This window comes from Equus przewalskii, chromosome 8 (genome assembly GCF_037783145.1).
Source record: "Equus przewalskii isolate Varuska chromosome 8, EquPr2, whole genome shotgun sequence".
In the NCBI taxonomy this organism is placed as follows: domain Eukaryota; kingdom Metazoa; phylum Chordata; class Mammalia; order Perissodactyla; family Equidae; genus Equus; species Equus przewalskii.
This window is the reverse complement of record NC_091838.1, coordinates 63210436-63229950: the sequence shown is the minus strand read 5'-3', so window position 1 is coordinate 63229950 and position 19515 is coordinate 63210436. Positions and strand designations below refer to the sequence as shown.

General features: G+C 39.0%; 1 protein-coding gene across 3 annotated transcripts in view; it reads left to right on the top strand.

The window, feature by feature from the left end:
- SAMD12 (sterile alpha motif domain containing 12) overlaps window positions 1–19515 on the top strand; it is a 381347-nt gene that overhangs the window by 154714 nt on the left and 207118 nt on the right. For all 3 annotated transcript variants that reach the window (XR_011543486.1, XM_070631929.1, XM_070631928.1), the window contains exon 3: window positions 15394–15523. Coding sequence is in view for 2 of the 3 variants with exons in the window: in XM_070631929.1 (XP_070488030.1) it covers window positions 15394–15523 (130 nt within the window). In the remaining variant the exon portion in view is untranslated. The remainder of the gene's footprint in view (window positions 1–15393; window positions 15524–19515) is intronic.

The window sequence follows — 19515 nt, the reverse complement described above, 5'->3', positions numbered from 1 at the left end:
TGGGCTCTGTGTGTTGCAGGAACAGAAAGAAAACGACAGTGTCTTGGACTTGGTACTTCGAGACCAAGACAAAGAAGAGTTGGAGATGCACTAAGAGAGCGTCTTGCAGGCTGGAGGATGGAGTTTGGCTTATATTATAAGTGCAAGGAGAAGACACGGAGGGACCCCATCAGATTTGCATATTTAGAGGTGTACTCTGATTGAGCTGTGGACAATAGGTTATAGGTGGCAAACATGGAAGTTGGAATATGGAGAGGAGATTATTGACAGTGTCTCAGTGAGAAGTGGTTGCCTTTTGAACTTGGGTGGGAAGGAGTAAAGGTGGAGGTGAGTGCATGGATCTTGCCCATGTTCTCCATTCAGACTTGACAGTGCTGGTATGGATTGTATGTATTTGTATGTTAGGGATGGGGTGATGGAAAATGAGAAAAGAGAGGATGATTACTGGGGCTTGGTCAGTATCTAGCAAGATGTGGAAACACTGATTGGAAGAACAGAGTTGAGGGAAATCATGAATCCTGTTTCGGACATGGTAAGTTTGAAAGTCCTATTGGATGTGCAAGTGAAATATCAAGTAGACAGCCTGTATAAATGAGTCAAAGTTAAAGAGACGGACTGAGGGGGAAGTATAAACTTGAGTGTGATTGACTTAGTGACAATATTTAAAGCCTATGGGGCTTGAAATTACCACAGGGGAGAGTGTAGATAGAGAATGGAAGAGGTTCCAGGGCCAAACCCCAAAGCACACCATTTAGGGGTCAATCATAGGAGAAGCAGGCAAAAAGAGGAGGAGTAGCTAGTGAGTTAGAAAGAAAATCATCAGAGTGAGATGTACAGAAGCAGGAGGAGAAAATATTTCAAGAATAAAGTGTGTCCCCTTGTGTCAGATGCTACCAAGAGGCCACATGAAGGAAAGTGTGATATTGGAAGAAGTGATGTTGGAATTAGCAACCTGAATACCTCAGTGGCTGTGACAAGAGCATGTTTATTGGAAGAATAGGAGGGAAACCTGACAGAGTGACAGCACAAGGTGCTGAAACAGATTCTAACTTCAGATAGTTCTTTTTAGATGTGTTTCTGTGAAGAGGACAGAGAAATGGGACAGAAGCTGGAAGTAGAAGTTAGGAGAGGGAGCTTAAGGGTTTCCAAATATATAGTGGCAAAACCTGGAAAATGTATAAATGTCTACTAATATGGGAATGCTTAAATTATTAGCTTTTAAGTAGAATGCAAGCATATGTGGACATGTATGTAGACATCTTTTGTATGGATAAAGTATGTCACAATAACAATTTTTAAAAATGAGTAAATGTGGAGATCACACACACGAGATGACAAAGTGAGCACAGATGTCTATTCTCTTCCCACTGAGTACCATTTAAAATAATAAAGGAATATAAACATAAGATGGCAATAACAATGAGAATGGAAGGGAGAGGAGATACCGATGTCTTTGACCATAAAATGTCAAAGAGGCTTTAAACTTGGGGACAGGAGTGAGAAACAGGACATAAAACAGGGAATAAGTAAAGAAATGTTAAAGTCTTTTCCTTGCCCCTTTTTGCTTGTAGGAAGAAAGCCCAATAGCCAGTAATTATGCTTCAAGCAAAAAAAAAGTTCTCTTTTTTTAAGTGTCAGATGAATTGAAGCGTATTGTGTTGGTATGAGTGCTCCAGAGTGATGTCATATTCATTGTGGCATTTGGGAAGCATTCTGAGTAAGAGGCCACTCAGGCAACAAGCCCAGTGCAAATATACAGAAATCCAGGTCTGGTCTCCATTGCCTCCTTTTTTTTTTTTAATTAAGAGACAAAGATATAAACCAGATATTTGTAGGAAACCTACAGATAAAGTCAAATATGCACAAAGAGAACTTTTGAAAAATAAAACCCTCCTTTTAAAACTTCAGCATCCTCAAAGAAATTCTAAAACATATTGCATCCATTTAAAAATGCATCCATTAAAAAAAAAAAGTCCTGAATGCTGTGGAAAAAAAAAAAAAAAAAGAACGCATCAGAGAATAAGACAGCCCGTGGAAATTAAAATGCAACTTTTGAAATTTTAAAATTTAGTGGATGATTTGCCAGACGAAATTGAGAAAAATCTCCCACCATGTAGAACAGGGGTTGGCAAACTTTTCTAAGAGCCAGAGAGTAACTATTTTCAGCTTTGCAAGCCATTCCATCTCTGTCACAATCATTTGCTCTGGCTTTGTAGTACAAAGGCAAGTAGGCATGGCTGTGTGCCAATAAAACTTTATAAACATGAGTTGCACATAATTTTTACACTTCATAAAATGTTATTCTTCTTTTGATTTTTTTCCTACCATTTAAAAGTATAAAAATCGTTATTAATTAGCTTGTGGACCATAAAAAAATAGGTAGTGGACTTGATTTGGCCCATGGGGCCATATTTAGTTGACCCCTAATGTAGAAGAAAGATACAGATGATATGTAGGGAAAGCAAAGTAAATTGTGGCACGAATTTAAGCAACTGCTGGCATATAATAAAAGAAGATCTTTTTGATTTTCTGTTGGGAAACTTCTTTGAGATTTTCAGCGGATATGACATTGGACTGCTGAGACTGTGGTGTAAGAAAAAATAATCCAAACCAATCGAATTGTCCCAGCATCTGAACAGTATTTACACAGTCACAATAAGGCAAATGCTGCTTATTGATTAACTTCGAATCAATCTGCAGTCATAACATGGCAGATCAGATCAGAGGGTGTAGGACAGAAAACATGTGCTATTAACCTTGAAAATATAAAAATACTGTGGATGACAGAAAGTGGGACTTGGAAGAGATGAACAAGTATAGAAAACATAAAAAGAAGGAAATTAACAAGTATAGAAAAAATAAAAACAAGTCCTTATTTGGAAAATCACATAGATTTAAGTATATTGTTTAAGGTTGAAAAAATAACCAATTAAGAACTAAAGTTAACAATATCAAGAGCAAACCAAAGAGAGGAGAGAAGGAAGCTATCATATGTGTGTTAATTCCTGATCATTCTCACCAGGGTATCTGCAGGTAATTCTCTAAGTCTGATAAATTAAAGGCGCTGAAAATAGAAACCATTAAGAGGTCGCCCCTGGAAATTGCAGCTGGAGTTAGAGAAGGGAAATATTTGAATTAAACCGTGTGTGCGTATGTGTGTTCTACTTCAAAGAAATAATAGTTTCCAGTGAGAAGAGATGGGACAGAATACTGGGGTTTTTCACTATAAGCCGTTTTGTATAACTTTTTCTAAAAAAAGCATGTGCATGCTTTTTTGGATAGCAACAAAATTAAAAATAGGATGATGATAGAAGCATAAAAATTACTTACATTGTTAAGCAACTAAGGATACATAATTTTTTGTTCAGACGGGGATATGGCCTTAAAAACGTGTACATGGACATGGATTCTGGACAAACAGTTTATTAAAGTAAAGGTAATTGTGTTAATGAGAGAAATCCTAGCTAAAATTTTCTTTAATTTGTAAAAGTCAGTATTTTAAAAGTAAATGTAAATTAATATGAAAACTGTTTTTCTGTTATCTCATAAAATTCATCTCACCTCTATTTTGTTCTCTTCCCTATTGTATGTGTGTAGTGAGTTTTCAAATCTCTATCTCAGATTGTCAGAGTATTTTGTCTGAGTTGATCAGTTTATCTGAACTGGAGTTTGTCCCAGCATTAGTCAGCTTGGACTGCCATAACAAAACTCCATAAACTGAGTGGCTTCAACAACAGAAATTTCTTTCTCACAGTTCTAGAGGCTGGAAGGCTGAGCTCAGGGTGCCAGCGTGGTTGGGTTCTGGTGAGAGCTCTCTTCTTGGCTTGCAGAAGGCTGCCTTCTTGCTGTGTCCTCACATGGTGGACAGAGAGACAAAGAGCTGTCTGGTGTCTCTTCTTATGTAAGAACATTAATCCTATCAGATCAAGATCCCACCTTATAACCTCAGTTAACCTTAATTACTCTCATAAAGGCCCTATTTCCAAATAGAGTCACGTTGGGGGGGGTTAGAGCTTCAACACAGATGTTTTGGATAGATGCAAACATTCAGCCCATAACAGCACCCACTGAATTAAGTTGTCATTTGCCTGAATTGAACATGTGGACAAATTGTTTTGCCACCAACAAATTGTGCAGCTGGGGAGTGGCTGTCCATACAGGCTTAACTTTTAATTTTGCACAGGCTTTGCACAGGCTGACCCCTATCTTAACAGATTCTAGAGTTTAGGGGTCTCCCAACCCTGGAGTCCCTACCCTGCCCTTGCTAAATTCAATTGCAGCAACATTTTCTTAATACTTTTTTCTTTTTTCCCCTGAGTGCTAACAGCCTGGTGGCCCCAACTTGGCAAGACCCATCAGCCCTTTCTTTTCTATAAAACCATCCAAAGTAAACACTCAGTCTTTTTATTATTTCGTTTGATCTTCACAACAACTTTGTAAGGTGGGCAGAGAAGGTGGTTCTATTCACACTTTAGTGGTGATGTAATTGAGAGACAGATATCAGCACTGTCCTACTCTACAGTGCAGAAAATGTGCCTCTTGTCACAATAAGGAGAGTGGAAAGAGCCCTGGACTAGGGGTCAGATGACTGGTGCCAGCCCCAGCTCTACCCTTAGCGTACCTGGATTCGAACAAAGGCAGGGTTTATCTTGATCAGATTGATCTTAATTGATTCAAGTAAAGGTTTATTTTGATCAGATTTATCTTAATTGATTCAAGTAAGGAAGCAATCTGGCACTGGGAACCTCAGTAAGATAGCTCACATCTTCTTTTCCCTTATGTCCATCAAACCAGAGTGAGATCAGGAAGTGAGCATGGAGTTTGAATTCACTAGCAGTGTGGCCTTGGATGAGTCACTTCGCCTCTCTAAGCCTGCTTCTCTGTAAACTGGAAGTAATAACTACTTTGTAGGTTGTTGAGAAGATTAAAAATGATTTATCTAAAGTACTCAAAACAATTCTTTCCATAGGCTGTGTTACAAAATTGTATCTAATATTATATCTGGAATGGCATTAATAAGCTCTTCTGCCACATTCCCAAGCATGATTGGGGCAGACTTGACCAGGCATGTTCTCATAGTGATTTCAGAGGAGCAAGAAAGAGTGTACCACATGAAAGAAAGGCCTCTTGAGAACTCAGCTCAGACCTGGCCCATCCTCACCACCCTGTTGTTCTTTTATTCTTTTGCCCCACTCCCAGACTCAAAACATGTAGAAATAGATGCCACCTTATGGCTGAAGGACCTCCTGGTGTTGCAGAGTGTAATTTTGCACTAAGGGCTTTTTTTGTTTTGTTTTGTTTTTTCGCTGAGGAAGAGTTAACATCCGTGCCAGTCTTCCTCTATTTTTTAGTAGGTGGACTACCAGCACGGCATGGCCACTAACAGAGTGGTAATGTAGGTCCACACCTGGGAACCACACCTGGGCCTCTGCAGAGCTTAACCACTAGGCCACTAGGGCTGGCCAGCACTGAGGCCATTTTTGTTAACAACCTACCATGTTGTTATTCCAAAGGAATTGTCATAGAAATATGTAATGATGATGATCAGTAACCATTTTTATGGTTCATATTTTTTTTGCTTTTGTCATGCTTTCATTCATCCAACATTTGCACAGGGTATTCCCTTAAGGTACATGCTCAGAGCGCATGTGCGCCTTTGTGCCTTGCACGCATAGCATCTCCCGTAGGTTCTGCTCATCTGGGCAGATGAGTGATGGATTTTCCTGCTGTGCTAAGGAAGAGCAGACACAAAGTACAGTGTGATCCTCTCCCTCCGTATTTCTCTTGACAGGCACAACAATCTGGGCTGATAGGAAAAGCAGGCCTTGATATCCAGGTCACCGGGATGCCAGAGACATCTTGTTTTCTCTTGACTGCCTGGGCACGTCTGTTTATTCCCTCTATGAGGTTTTACTGTTAGAAATTTTGATGCCCAGCAGCGTGCATTTGAGAGAGAGCAGATTTTACCAGCGTTCCATGCAAGCATCCGATTCACAGCTTGTGAGCAGTAGAGTCTACACATCTGGATGGTGCACCTTTATAAATAGCTCCATCAGGTGGCTGGGGAATCCGGGCTGTATCTGTGGTGTGGCATTAGGACACTTTGTGCATGACTGTCCCTGAAGACAAAGAAGAGCAGACTCTGAGTCGGAGGGAACCCAGTGCCATGGCTGAATGTTGTGTAGTTGCAGCAAAGCCCAACCTGAATGAGGAGCATCCCTTTGCTTCTCCTCATTTGGTACCTTTCTCTTTCCATTTACTTCCCTTTTTCCATCTTTTCTTCTAGTTCCTATGCCTACCTTGTCCACTGGTGCCTTTTAATCTTCCTTCTTTCTCATCAGCTGTTTTTCTTTGGGTCTTAGCTCATCACACCTAACATCATGTCAGAATGCCTGCCACTCATCTCCAGTCAGCTGGACTCCAAAGACTTCCTGTTTCTGCTGCGCTATTGCTTACCCAAGTCAGGCTTGGGAATCCAGCATTGGGAGAGCGTATTAATGCCATTCAAGAGATACGAAGGGATACTTTCCTGAACACATAGGATATGGCAGGCACTTCTAAAGTGCTTTAGATAAACCATTTCTAATCCTTCCACAATTGACAAGGTAGGTATTATTTCCAGTGTTTTGAGGAACACATTTAGAATGGTTCAGTGACCTGCCCAAGATCACAGTGCTAGTGAATGCCAGAGCTGGCCTCCAGTCCAGGTCTGGGTGATTCCAAATGCCAAAGCTTGTTTCATTACATCACTCTCTGTGTCATTCAGAAATGAAAAAATTGAGGATCAGAAATGTAAGTTATCTTGCTAAGAATTATAGTGCTAGAATATCGCTCATTTTTAGCTCAATATAAGAGAAATCTAATGGGAGGAAAAGCTGTTTTAGTTTCAACCTAGGAATGTTAAGAGCACAACTGGGACTTGAAGCAGTTTTCTGACACTCAAGTATAATATATAAGGATAGACCAGCCAGTTCTTTCATTCATTCACTGTTGAGTGCCTGCTGTGTGCCAGGCGCTGTTCTAAAGTTTGGAATTTTTCACAAAATAAGAAAGATTCCTACCCTTGTGGAGGTCACAAGCCAGTTGGAAGAGACAGATAATAAACAATAGACAAAATGAATGAAGTGTTAGCGTATTAGATGATACTTGCTATGGAGAAGGAAGCAGTGGAACAAGGTAATGGGAATCGAAAGCGCCAGAGGGAGGAGTGTTGCATTTTAAAAGGGAGACAGGATAGGACTTACTGAGGAGGTAAGATTTGAGCAAAGTCTTGAAGGAAGTGAGGAAATTAGACATGTAGGTTTCTGAGAGAACACTCCAGGCAAAATAAGAAGTGGGTATGGTTGGCATTTGTGAGCAACAGCAAGAAGGCTAGTATAGTGGGAGCAGAATGTATTACAGAAAGAACGGTGAAGGTATCTAGATTGCTTGAGGCATGGTAAGCCATTTTAAAGATTTAAAATAAGGGCAAGAGAGAAGCAGAATTAGGTTCAGGAGGTACCCAGCTGAAGTAATCTAGGTGTGACACGATAGTCTTTCTCATCAGGATTGTAGCAATGTTGGTGAGCAAAAGAGATTGGAGTTTGCATATATTTGAAGGTAGACCCCTCAGGTTTTCCCAGTAGATTAGATGTGGAATACTAGAGAAAGAGAGGAATCTATGACGAATTCAAGATTTGGGGCTTCACCAACAGGAAGTACAGAGTTTCTCCCAAATGAGTTGTAGAAGGCAGTTTTCAGAGAAAAAACAGGAGGTCAGTTTTGGGCATGTTGAATTTGAAATGTTTACTACATATGCAAACAGAACTGTGAAGTCATCAGTTGTGCACATGATTCTTTAGTTTGGAGAGAAGACTGGGCTGGAGATAATTTGGGATTTATCAGCATATATTTACATATATGTTAAAAATTTTAAAAAAAGGGCATGAGACCCAGTGGAGAGCACCAATGTGATGTGTGAAATGGAAATCACTGCAGTGGGTGGTGAGATTTGTCTGGCATCTCACCAAAGATGACTCAAGAATCAGAAAAATGATGGAAATCTGATTTTGTCTTCAATACAAAAGACTATTTTAAACATTAGAGTTTATTAGCAATGGAATGGCCTGTTTCACAGGATGCATTTTCTGATGCTGTGAATTTTCAGGGAAAGCCTTAAATCTAGATCATCGTTTTCCCAAATTTTGTGTGCCTCCAAAAGAAAAAAATAATTATTTTCAATTTGGGGCTTAAGATTTTATCTTTATTTATCCAAGTAAAGTTGTTTACACATGTGCGCACACACCCTGGTATATTCATCATGGTGCAGGTTTACTAACCACCATTTTAGATGTTTTAAAGTGGATCAGATTCTTGTCTTAGCTTTAAACTTGAACCCACTGACCATTTAGATTCTTTCAAACTTTCCATTTCTTTGAGTTTGTGGTTTTGAGCATTTAGGAATAAAAAAAGGCCATCGCTAAACTTGGATATGGACGAATTAAGGAAAAAAATTATATCAGGCCAAATTTGTCTTTTCCTTTTTTCTTTTAATGACGCCACCACAACGATGTCTTAAAACAGTGGTTCTCAAACTTAGTCCCAGGACCCTCTTGTACTCTTAAAAGTTATTGAAGACATCAAAGAGCTTTTGTTTACTATGGATAGTGCAAATATAGAACAAGCAATACATTGGTTAATAAGGATCTCATATGATGGATTCAAACCTGCAAAATATAATTGAGATTCATTAAAATCTACTTTCAAGATAAGAGAGCCCTAGTTTTACTGAAATTAATTTGAAGAAGACTCAAAGCTTTGGATTTTCTCTAAGTTCGGTACGAGCCAATGATGTAACTTGGTAATGATAAAGGTTTAGGGTTCAATAATATATTTCACTTTTGTAATCAGTACATTTAGGACACTGGCTTTTGAAGGAAATGTTAATAAGCTACAATGCCCTGTGGAGGAGACTGGAAAGTAATAGATCTAAAATAGATGTCATATGAAGAACAGTTGAAGAAACTAATAATACCACATTGTGTACTTGGAAAAATTACTAATGTTGCTTACCTGTTACCACTACTTAGGGGTGCTCGACTGCTCAGAAGAGATGAACATTACAAATTAGGAAGCATGAACTGATCCAGGTGATATTAAAGCAGTAGGTAAAGATGAGAAAATGTGAAATAACATTACATATATTTATCTTTCATTCGTGCAAGAGGAAATGTGTTCAACTTTTACCTGGAAACTTTCTAGCTGTGAAATCTCTTCTCTTTGGGAGGCATGAAGTTTAATAGCTTCATTCATCCTAGGATATTTTGGTCCAAACCCAGGAATGACCAAGTGGATCTCATAAGCAACCCTGGAAACAGAATACAATAGAAGAGGTAGCTTTTAAAATTTTTCTAACCACCTCTTCCCATGAAGGAGTTAAGATGAAAGAAGAGGGCATTATTAGTATTTAGAAATTAACTAATTCATGTTGTCATAATAGCAAGATTTATATAATAGGACAGAACTCTAATGGGCATAAAAAAAGTTGAACATTTTGGAAAGGGAATCGGGAAAGGAATTTTAGGTGCGGTCTAACTCGTTAAGATTGGAATGGAATTATTTAATTTTTTTAAAATTTAATATCAAAAGTACACTGGTACAAAATTAGAATTGTTTTCTCTCTGTTTAAAGGACAAAGTTTTATTAGTCAGTTGACCTCTTGATAAGAGATTGAAATTTTTTTTAACTTTTTGGGTAATCTGTCTAGACAGCAAAGGTTTTGTGTCTTACTAAAATTATGTGCTGTGCTTCACATTGTCTTTATCATGTCCTTGATTACTTAAGAAAACCTAGTCTTCTCAATATTAAAACAGCTAAGTTTTGTTCACAACTCTGTAAGCTTCTGTATTTAACACCTTCTATTGTCTCTTGGGCTAAATAAATATTATTTCATTAAAAAATTTTAATGAATTCAACTGCCAAGTATTCTGTGAACCAGCCCATCCTTCCTGATATTTAGAGGTCCCCTTTTGGGTGAACAAACATCAAAAGCTGCCAAAGTAGACGTCAGTGGTTTGTTGTATGTGTGTTTTTCCTCCCCCTCCTCTCTTCTTCTTCTTCCCCTTTTCTCCATTCTTTCTCCAATCTTGAGTAAGAATATACAGTGGAAGCCAATAAAAGAGAGGACTCTGGAACTAAAGAAAAGACAATGTGGGATGATAAGGGAAGAAGGAGGCAAGGTTTAGAACTTGCAAATACTTGATTATAAAATGAGATGCTTGTAAGTATGTTTACTATTTTCTGATAATTGGTCATAAAGCTCACTATATCCTGCCAGTGGATATAAACAATCAATGCATTCTCTATTTTTTCACAGTCAACCCACTGGGCCTCAGGCAGCTTACCTAGTTAAGAGTTTGTACAGCCTTTGGGAGCTTAAAGTTGCGGTATTCTCTTATAAATCCAACCCCAGTAAATTAAAAGGGAATTTAGATTGCAAAACAGTTAACGGATAATTGAATTACAAAATAAAACTTAACTTTAAAAGCAGTTCGTAATATAGTCTTTCAATATGAAAACTTCTGTAGAGTTTTTTATTACCTAGCAGAAAATCTTCAAGTTTATGTTAACTTAAAACTTGAGTTCTTTCCAGTTAAATATAAATCAAAAGTTACTATAAAACATAGCTGAAATTATTGTATATGGTTAAATTAAAATAGGAATCATTTTTTTAAAAAATAATAAGAATTTGCAAACAACCCTTCCCGATGTGTCTTTTGCATAAAGTGAGATCTTCCTGTGAAATAGAAATTAAAGGCTTTAGAAATGTGCTTTCAGGTTATCTATAGAAAGGCAAGAACCACTTCAGAAAAGAAATGCCTGGAATTCTGCTCAGTGTCACAGTATGTAGGGGTTAAGATAACAAACTGCCTCGGGCCTCTTTCAGGGCAACAAAACAAACCAAAATTGTCTTCAGGGTGTAAACCCAGAGAATGATGTACCCAAACATGGAGAAAGAGAACTGGGGCAAATGTTTTTTTTAATGTTTGCCTTTGGGCAGGATTTTTTTTATTAGTTTATTGTTTTTAATGAATATGAAATACTATCTCTTTGTTTGATAAACTGTTATTATTTTGTTTTAGGCTCCTACTGTGGGAAAAAAACCCCACACAGCATGTTAGAGAAAATTTTCATCTAGAGTTGAGTATAAAGAGAGGTGTGAGTGTTGGGTCGCAGAGAAAAGGAAGGTGGTTGAAATAACATGGTGGAGCTGTTAAAATTTGATAACTCTGCACCTCCCACTGGAACAATATGATAAAAAGATTTATGTAAATTTAACGTATACTTGTTCCAAATTGCACATAGAAATAAAGTTAAAACTCTTTAGAGGATCAGGTTATAGCATTCACTCCCAAAACTTGATGGCTGTTGGGTGTGAGGGTGTCATGATAGAAGGAAAAGTAAGTGAGGTTGAGCTGGGGTGCTACACAAAGACAAGTTCAGGCAGAACAAATGAAAGTCTGATCTGAGAATCCAAAAAGCAGCAGCAGACTGCGGGAACTGGAATCATTATGGATATTAGCAAGTTAATGTGTAGCAAACTAAGAAAAATTTCATAATAAAGCCAAGGCTAAGAATCAACTGATAAATGGGACCAGTACTTGTATCACTATCTGATTAAGAAGAGACAAACAGTGCTTATAAATGGTAGAAATCTTTATCTCTCCCAATTTTATTATACTGGTTTACATGGAGACATATCCCTGTAGGGTCATACAGTCTGAAAAATCTGCCTAAAGTGTTGAGTTTTCTGCTGTTCAAGCAAGTGATACAAATTACTGCTTAGAGTGTATTCTGAAGGAAAAGTGAAGCAGCTCCTTGAGTGTTAGCCTCAGAACACCTTAATTATGATGAAAGGAAATTTATAACAAAAGCATGCATGGTGAGCTGGTGAGGATGCGTTCTAAGTTTGTTACCAAACCAAAATGGGTTTGCTTCTTGATGAGTTGAAATCAAAGCCTTCACCAGAAGTAGTTGTCACACAAAGTAAAATTTATTTGCAGCAAATGAGGAGTCCAGGGGAATCACTTCCAAAGCCGTGGCTCTCTGAGCAAGGGGAAAGCAGGAGCCTTTTATTTTCGATGGGGAATGAATATTCAAAAGGGAAGTTTCCTCATCACACATAGAGGTGGGTAATCGTTCACACAGGTGCAGTTTGAAAACATGCTTCCACATGTGTCACATCTTATGGTAATAAGGCTTAAGCTCCTCCTGGGGTGGAAATCTTAGCATTAAAATGAAGCAAAGGTAACTTTTAGACAAAGCTCAGCCTATCTGCACAGGTGTCACTCTTGTAATGGGGTTTGGACTGGTTCAGGGTGGTTGATGATTGCATCTCTTAACATAACTAAAAAACAGCTTTGAGAAACTAAGTGCTTTTGAAACCTCCTTTGAGTTACTAGGGAAATTAGTTTTCAGTGACAAGTTGACTTCGCATGTTTGGGTTAATCTCCCCCAGATCTCCAGTTGAATGGGTTTGTCTTGGTGCTGAGAGAGCTCTGTTTCCTAGGAAATGAGCAAGGTAAAGAATGACCTTCCAGGAAGTTTAGTATATTGATGTATAAGCAACTTTATCCTCTTTCCTTTCCCTTCCTGATTTACAGCCTCTGTGACTGGTTTATGGGGGTTTTCTAAAAGATGTGATTAGCTTCACTTGCAAGAAACTTGCGAGGGGTTTCAGGGTAATGATGTGTCAGCTTTGAACTCATTCAACTCATCTGAAGGAAAATTTTTAGAGCAGGAAGGAGACAGATTCAGAGGTGCTGACTTGTGAAACTTGGTGGAAAGTGCATTTCCAGCTAAAAGAGCCAAAAGTCTAGCTTCCTAATCATGCAAAGGAAAGGAGGGTGATAACAGGCAAAAAGGGGAAAACTAAATAACAAAAGATTTACTGGCTTGTATCATCTATGCCAGAGGTCCTCCTCTCTCATAAAATGAAGAAAGCAATTGATATGGTTGCACACAGAGGTTAGAGGGAAGATGACTGGCAGCCTGACTCAAGGATGTAGGGTGGAAGGAAGAGGCTGACAAGTTTGATTAGGAGCCATGAGAGCACAACACACAGTGGGTGGAGATCAGCAAAGACCAGACTTGAAATTCACTGCTGATTAAATAAATAGTAAAGCAGATGTGTGAGCCCAGACTCAGTGAGAATGGTTTCATTTCATTAATTCATTCCCTTATTCATTGTGGTTGCATAGAGCATCTGTTAAATGCAGGGCACTCTGAGGAGCACAGATGTAACAGTTCTATCCTCACTGAGCATATAACTTAGTGTTCCAGTTATGGTGTTGCAAAACAAATTGCCCCAAAACTTAGTGGTGGGAGACAACTGTTTACGATGCTTGTGGATTATATGGGTCAGGAGTTCACCTGAGGCACAGTGGGGATGGTTTGTCTCTGCATCATGGTGTCTGGGGGCCTCAGCTGGAAGATTCAAAGGCTGGTGGCTAGAATCATCTGAAGCTTATTTACTTGTTTTCTGATGGTTGGTGGGATTGGTGGTGGCTGTTAGCTGAGAACTTAGCTGTGGCATTAGCCAAAACTCCTACACATGGTCTGGGCTTCCTCACAATATAGTGGTTGGGTTGCAAAGGTGAGTGCCAGAGAGAGTGAGCTAGGCATAAGCTGTATCTTTTTAATAACCTAGCCTCAGAAGTGACATAGATAGCATCAATTCTCTTGGACTCTATTGGCCAGTACCATCACAGACCCTGCTGAAATTCAAGGGGAGGGAATATCAACCCCAAATATCAGTGGAAGAAGGCCAGTCACAATGAACACAAAGCAGATATGTATGTATGTGTATATATGTACACATATAAAATCATCTTTGGAAAGTGTAATGTACCATACTTCATAAGAGTGAAAGGAAAAAGTTACCTGATCACAAAGTAAAAAGTGATTAAGTACTAGAGTTTGTGACTATTTTGTAAGTGATGGCCCAAAGAATCATACAAGTGGAAATAGACCAATAAAAAATAACACCTGAGCACTGTTTTCTAAACTCGAATCACATACGTATCACTTCCACTAGTTTTACTATTATCTTGTTACCATCTGTCCTATTATCTTAATTTTTTTCTTTAAATTAGCCTGTTATTCAAATTTTTTAAAAGCAAACTATCTATTACTACCAAAAATAAAACTTATTTTTCTCCATAATTAGTTTGCCATAAAATAAAAGCAACCTTAAATATAATAAAACAAGACAGTTGTTAGATGTTAGATCTATCGCTTTCCGATAAAGGTTCTGAGGCCGAAGTGAGCCCTCTCTTTGTCAAAAAAACATGTTAGCAGATGTTAGAAAGATGTTAAATCACGCTCATGAAAAACTGAGGTTCTCCCTTTTGCTTTAATCTGAAAGATTGAAAGAGAATGATCCCTAGTGAAAAGGTCAGTGATATTTAAGGCCAGATCTGTTCACCCTTTGGCAGCATCCTTTAAAGAGCTATCAATATTATGATCCTACTTTGTTGGCAAACACTGATTGAGAATGATAAAAGTTATAGATAGCTTTTATCTGCCTCAGCCAAGTTCCTGGGATCCATGAGGAAGACCAGCATCTAGCACAGAGCTGGTGCTTGTTAATGAATGAATGTATTTGTAACCTGCCATCTGTCAAAGGCTGGGTCCTGTGCACCTCTATGTTTTGTTTTATTTTGTGAAAACACCTCCCTGAAAGATCCAGTGAACAATAAGAGGCCTTGGCTAGTTGGCTTCTGCATGAAGTCTAGCTACCCTATTATCTTATTACCATTCCCCACATGCTGGGAGAATTGACTTTTTGCTTCCCCACTGTGGCATAACTAATTCCTAGACTTTACAGGACCAGCCTAAGTCCAGAGCCCCCAGGCTGACTTGCACTGCTCAGGATGCAGGTGTCTAAATCCTATAACAGTCATTCCTAAATGAACTATTAGCACCTGCTGGGCCCAGTTGTACTGGGCCCTAGAGATACCAGAGGACAACAAGAAATGGACACTTTCTTGGAATACAGAGAAAGGCCACTTGGGAGCAGCTATTTCGTCCCTAAAATCTAATTAATTGCTTAGCAACTGCATTGTCTTGTTGTTAATGTTTTCTGATGAACTCTCTACTTCCTGGGGAGTTTTTCCCAGGAGAGATGACAACTTGAGAAGGAGTGTGGTTTTCATGGCCTTCTCCAGCTCAACGTTTTCTTGTTTTCAGGGGTGTGGAGAAGGTCTGTAGAATGAGGGAGAGGATAAGAGCCAGACATTTATCTTCAGGGAATCCAACTTGTAGCCTTCACCCTACTCTAGGACTTCTAACAGTAGTGCTTTTCTAGGCATGGGGCTGGCGTTAACAGACCTTATTTTCGTTCTTTATTTGTAGTCGGCTACGGTGAAGCTGTCAAAACCTGTGGCTCTGTGGACTCAGCAGGATGTCTGCAAGTGGTTGAAGAAACATTGTCCAAATCAGTATCAGATCTACAGCGAGTCATTCAAACAGCATGACATAACGGGTAAAGTATGCAGTATCCAAAATATTTCACTCCCTCTCACGTTTCCATCACCATGGCCTTTCCCATACCCTTACCATGAAACAGCATCATCCTGCTGAAATTTTCTGCCCTGAGTTTACTTTAAAAGGGATGATAAATTCCAGAACCATGTGAGCCATGCTCCTTAACAAGCATAAATGGTTATCATAGAGAAGCATCGATTTTGAGAGTCCAGTAGAGAAGTATGTGGGAATCAGGGTAAGGGGTTAGGAGATTCTAGAGAAAATAAGAGTGTACCAATCCTAGAGGAAAGAAAGGGAGGAAGTCTTTCAGAGTAACTTGGTTACAGGATCAGTAGGTGGATGTTCTAAGTAGAAAAGATTTCTGAATAGGAAAATTATGAGGTGAATATACTAATATTAACCCACTGCCCCTAAAATGAATACCTTCAAAGCGCAAATTAAGACTCCATTTAGACCAAGGAGCTTTGAGTATTATCTGTGGAAGCACTTGGAAGCAGAAAAGATGACAGTGTAATGAACTATATGTAAAAGGCCTTAGGATCAAATCTCTCAATTGGAGGATGGGATGGGCATCAGGGAGTGGATGGGTCCACCGTGGGAGCCCGTCAGAGGAAGGGGGTCTTTTCCAGACTTCCCCGCCCTGCTGCCCTGAGATTCTGCTTATGTGTGGTTAGCATTCCTCCCTCTCTCCTCCTTTGCAAATGCTGTGTTGAAAGATAGGACTGAAGAACCTGCTCTGTGCACCAAAACTGTGCTTCAGTGGGAAAAGTGTAAAATCCTGATTCTATTCCAGAGTCTTCATTTTCTTCTAAGAGAAAACTGATACTCTAGTGGGAAAGTGACTTGCTCTTGAGTAGCTCAGCACTCTAGATGCCAAGCCTCTTTTTAAACTCATACTTTCTATCTTTAGAAATTGTGATTAATCTCTCTATATTCTATTCACCCTGTTACTTTGAAAGGAGCACGTTAAGCTGAAAGTATTTATTTTTGCAGTTCAGTACTTACTCTGTAGCTTTCAGATCTGGGCAAGACCACACCTCCTTAGGGCAGGACTTCATGGGTGATTTTCAAAGTGTGTTCCATGGAGCCCTTGGGTGCACTAGAGGCTGCTAAAGGGGCAAGATTTGGGTTGAGATGAGTATGTCGACCAAAGCCACTCCTTTTATGTCTGTTTTACATATTCAAATTGTACAGGCAACTTGATTTGGATAAAAGGGTTCTAATACTAAATAATGTTTAAAAAAACACTGAACTAGATTATCATAGATTCCTGCTGACCGAGTTGGTAATGTTTAAATATATAAGGAACACACTCAAGTGCATCTCAAGCTGAGTTAACAGAATGAAATCCTCCTAATTTAAGTATTAAAATGGTCTTTACTGCCCTTTCTTTCTGATTCCAACTACAGATAATGGCCCTTTTGGATGAAATTCCTGAAATCCTGAAGGCAGTGTCATTACTTAGCTTAGATTCTAAGTGTCTAGGTTTTTTTCTTAGTCCCTCCCATAAGAATATAAGAAAATTCTATACAGAGTCAGTCATTTCACCCCGAAAAGTAATCAATCAGTAACCATTTCGTTGATTACGGTAGCCTTCATTGGATAGTGTCTGCTTAATGTTTCTTAATGCCTGGGTGATAGTAATGGCAAAGCCTTTCTCATGATCTTATTTGAAAGTAGTGTTATCTTTTATTAGGGATGAGAGTTACGAGATACTCTTGAGGGAAGGGTGAGCATTTATAATGGTTTGAAGAGGGTGAGCATTACGCCCCGCAGAAATAAAGATCTCATGCTTCAATGCTTATGGAGTAAATGGTACTACTTCCCAAGGCTTTCTGCTAAGTGACATGAGGAAAGGGGGTTTCAAACAGCTGTCATATTGCTTTTGGTAGCACACTTGGTCTCCATGAGACATTGCTGGTGTTGGTAAATTGCAACCTTCTTGGGATCTCGGGCAAGCTGCTTAAGCTGAGCAAGTTATTTAACTTGACTTCCTCATCTCCAAAATAGAGACAATGATAATACCTGCCTCAGAGTTATTGTGAAGATTAAATGAAATAATGTAAGAAAACCGCTAAGAGGACCATTTATTGACACCATCTACATGCCAGCATTGCACCTTACATGTCAAGACTCATCTGGAGGTGTCTAGAAGCATACCTACCACTACTTCATTCTAAGGGCAGCCTGTTTCCTGGCAAGAAAAGACAGCAGGGAATTATTTGGGAACTTAGAGAACAGAGAGAGTGATTTTGGATTAACATTTGGCCCATGTCTTTTTGACTTCACCAATCTGAGGCCTCAGAAGCCCGCTGTTCTCCCCTGTTTTCTGGCCCCTGCCTATCCAAGGGTGAATGTAAAGTACTCAAATGATCACAAGTGCCAAGTGGCCAGAAAATAGATTTCAGGACTTAAGCCAGCCTGCAGTTACAAGCCCTAGGATGCTAGAAACTTTGGGCATCCTGGTCCCCTTGGAGGCTGTGATAAACAGGGCAAGGAGGTTTGGAAAAATCAAGACATGATGAAGGAGCAAACCTCAACACCCTGTGCAGGCAGTAGAGTGACTTAGGGTGAGGGCAGGGCAGTGGTTACAAGTGCCAAGTCAAAGCCCAGAGCTGCAACTTAGCTGTGTGATTTTGTGCAGGTTACTCGGTATGCTTCGGCTTTCTTTACCTGTAAAAAGGAGATGATAATACCCACCTCCTACTGTTGCTGTGAGAGTAGTTTACGGTCATAGTAAGCAAGTATTGAATGTTAGCCGCCGCTGTTTTCCTAAGTGCTATTCTGATTTCTGTGAAAACATCTATCTTATCCTAAAAATTGGGAAATGACCATCTAAGTGGGGGACGGGAAAGTGGGCTGGTAAATACCCTGTGTTTCTCTGCAAGGCTACAATAAGAATGTTCTTGTGTCTCATTTATGCTTAGATTCTCTTGAATACTGCTGTTCATTTATTTTTCTTAAAGTAAGGATCTCCAATATCATGCTCATCAAGGAAGCATGTTATATCAATGTAACATACAAACAATCCCCTAATTTAGAGGCAGATGGTATAGTGATGGTAAATAAAAAGGACATATATTAAATGGAAAGAAGAAGACAAAGAATATGGGCTGTCTGATCATAGACCTGAGTCAACGTCTCCCCTCTGGTCCTCACCTCCAGTCTTTGACAAGTAATAATAGCTGGACAACACCACACAAGTTAGTTTCTCATCAGTGAAATGAGAATAATCTTTATCTTAAAGGGTTGTTGGGAAGATTAAATGGGATGATGCGTGTGAAGGGCCTAGCTTAATGCCTGATACGCAGTAGACATTTATCCACCTAACAAATATTTATGGAGCATTTACCCTGTACCAGGTTTTGGGAATGCAGCAATAAATAAGATGGTCAGTGATCTGTGTAGGGAAAAAATTGTGCTTCCATGGAAAACTATGCATCATCAATAGCACAACATTTTGGGTTATCTGATTCTGATCCTTCAGAGCTTTTTTGTAACTCTGTATGTTGTAGATAACTGATAGTAATACAAAATAATTCTTGGTGTAGATGTGTAAATTCTGTCCCACAGAGGTTCAGTTGACTTACCTAGCCACAGTGGAAAAGGTGAGTTTTGCCTCCCATTTAAACATTTGTTTTATTCTTCCAGATCTATAAAGGTGCCTGCTGTTTGAATTCTCCTTTGAGCTGATTATCATATCTTACATTATTCTCATTAATGAGTTAAATAAAAAAAAAAGTGTTCATTTTTGTATTTAATGAGAGGCGTGATTTTAACCTTTTTTGAAAATTACCCTTTAACCTTGGTGGTTGTTTAATTTTTTTTAATTTATCTTTCAGCCAGAAATTCCACGAGATTAACATTTTCCTGATGCCTTTGTTTGAAGGATGTTAAATTGTAAACAAACTTTCCTGCCTCTTTCCCCAAAGTCTGAGAAAACCTAAGATATGTTTTAACCCACCAGCTTTCAAAACCTTTTGCAAATTT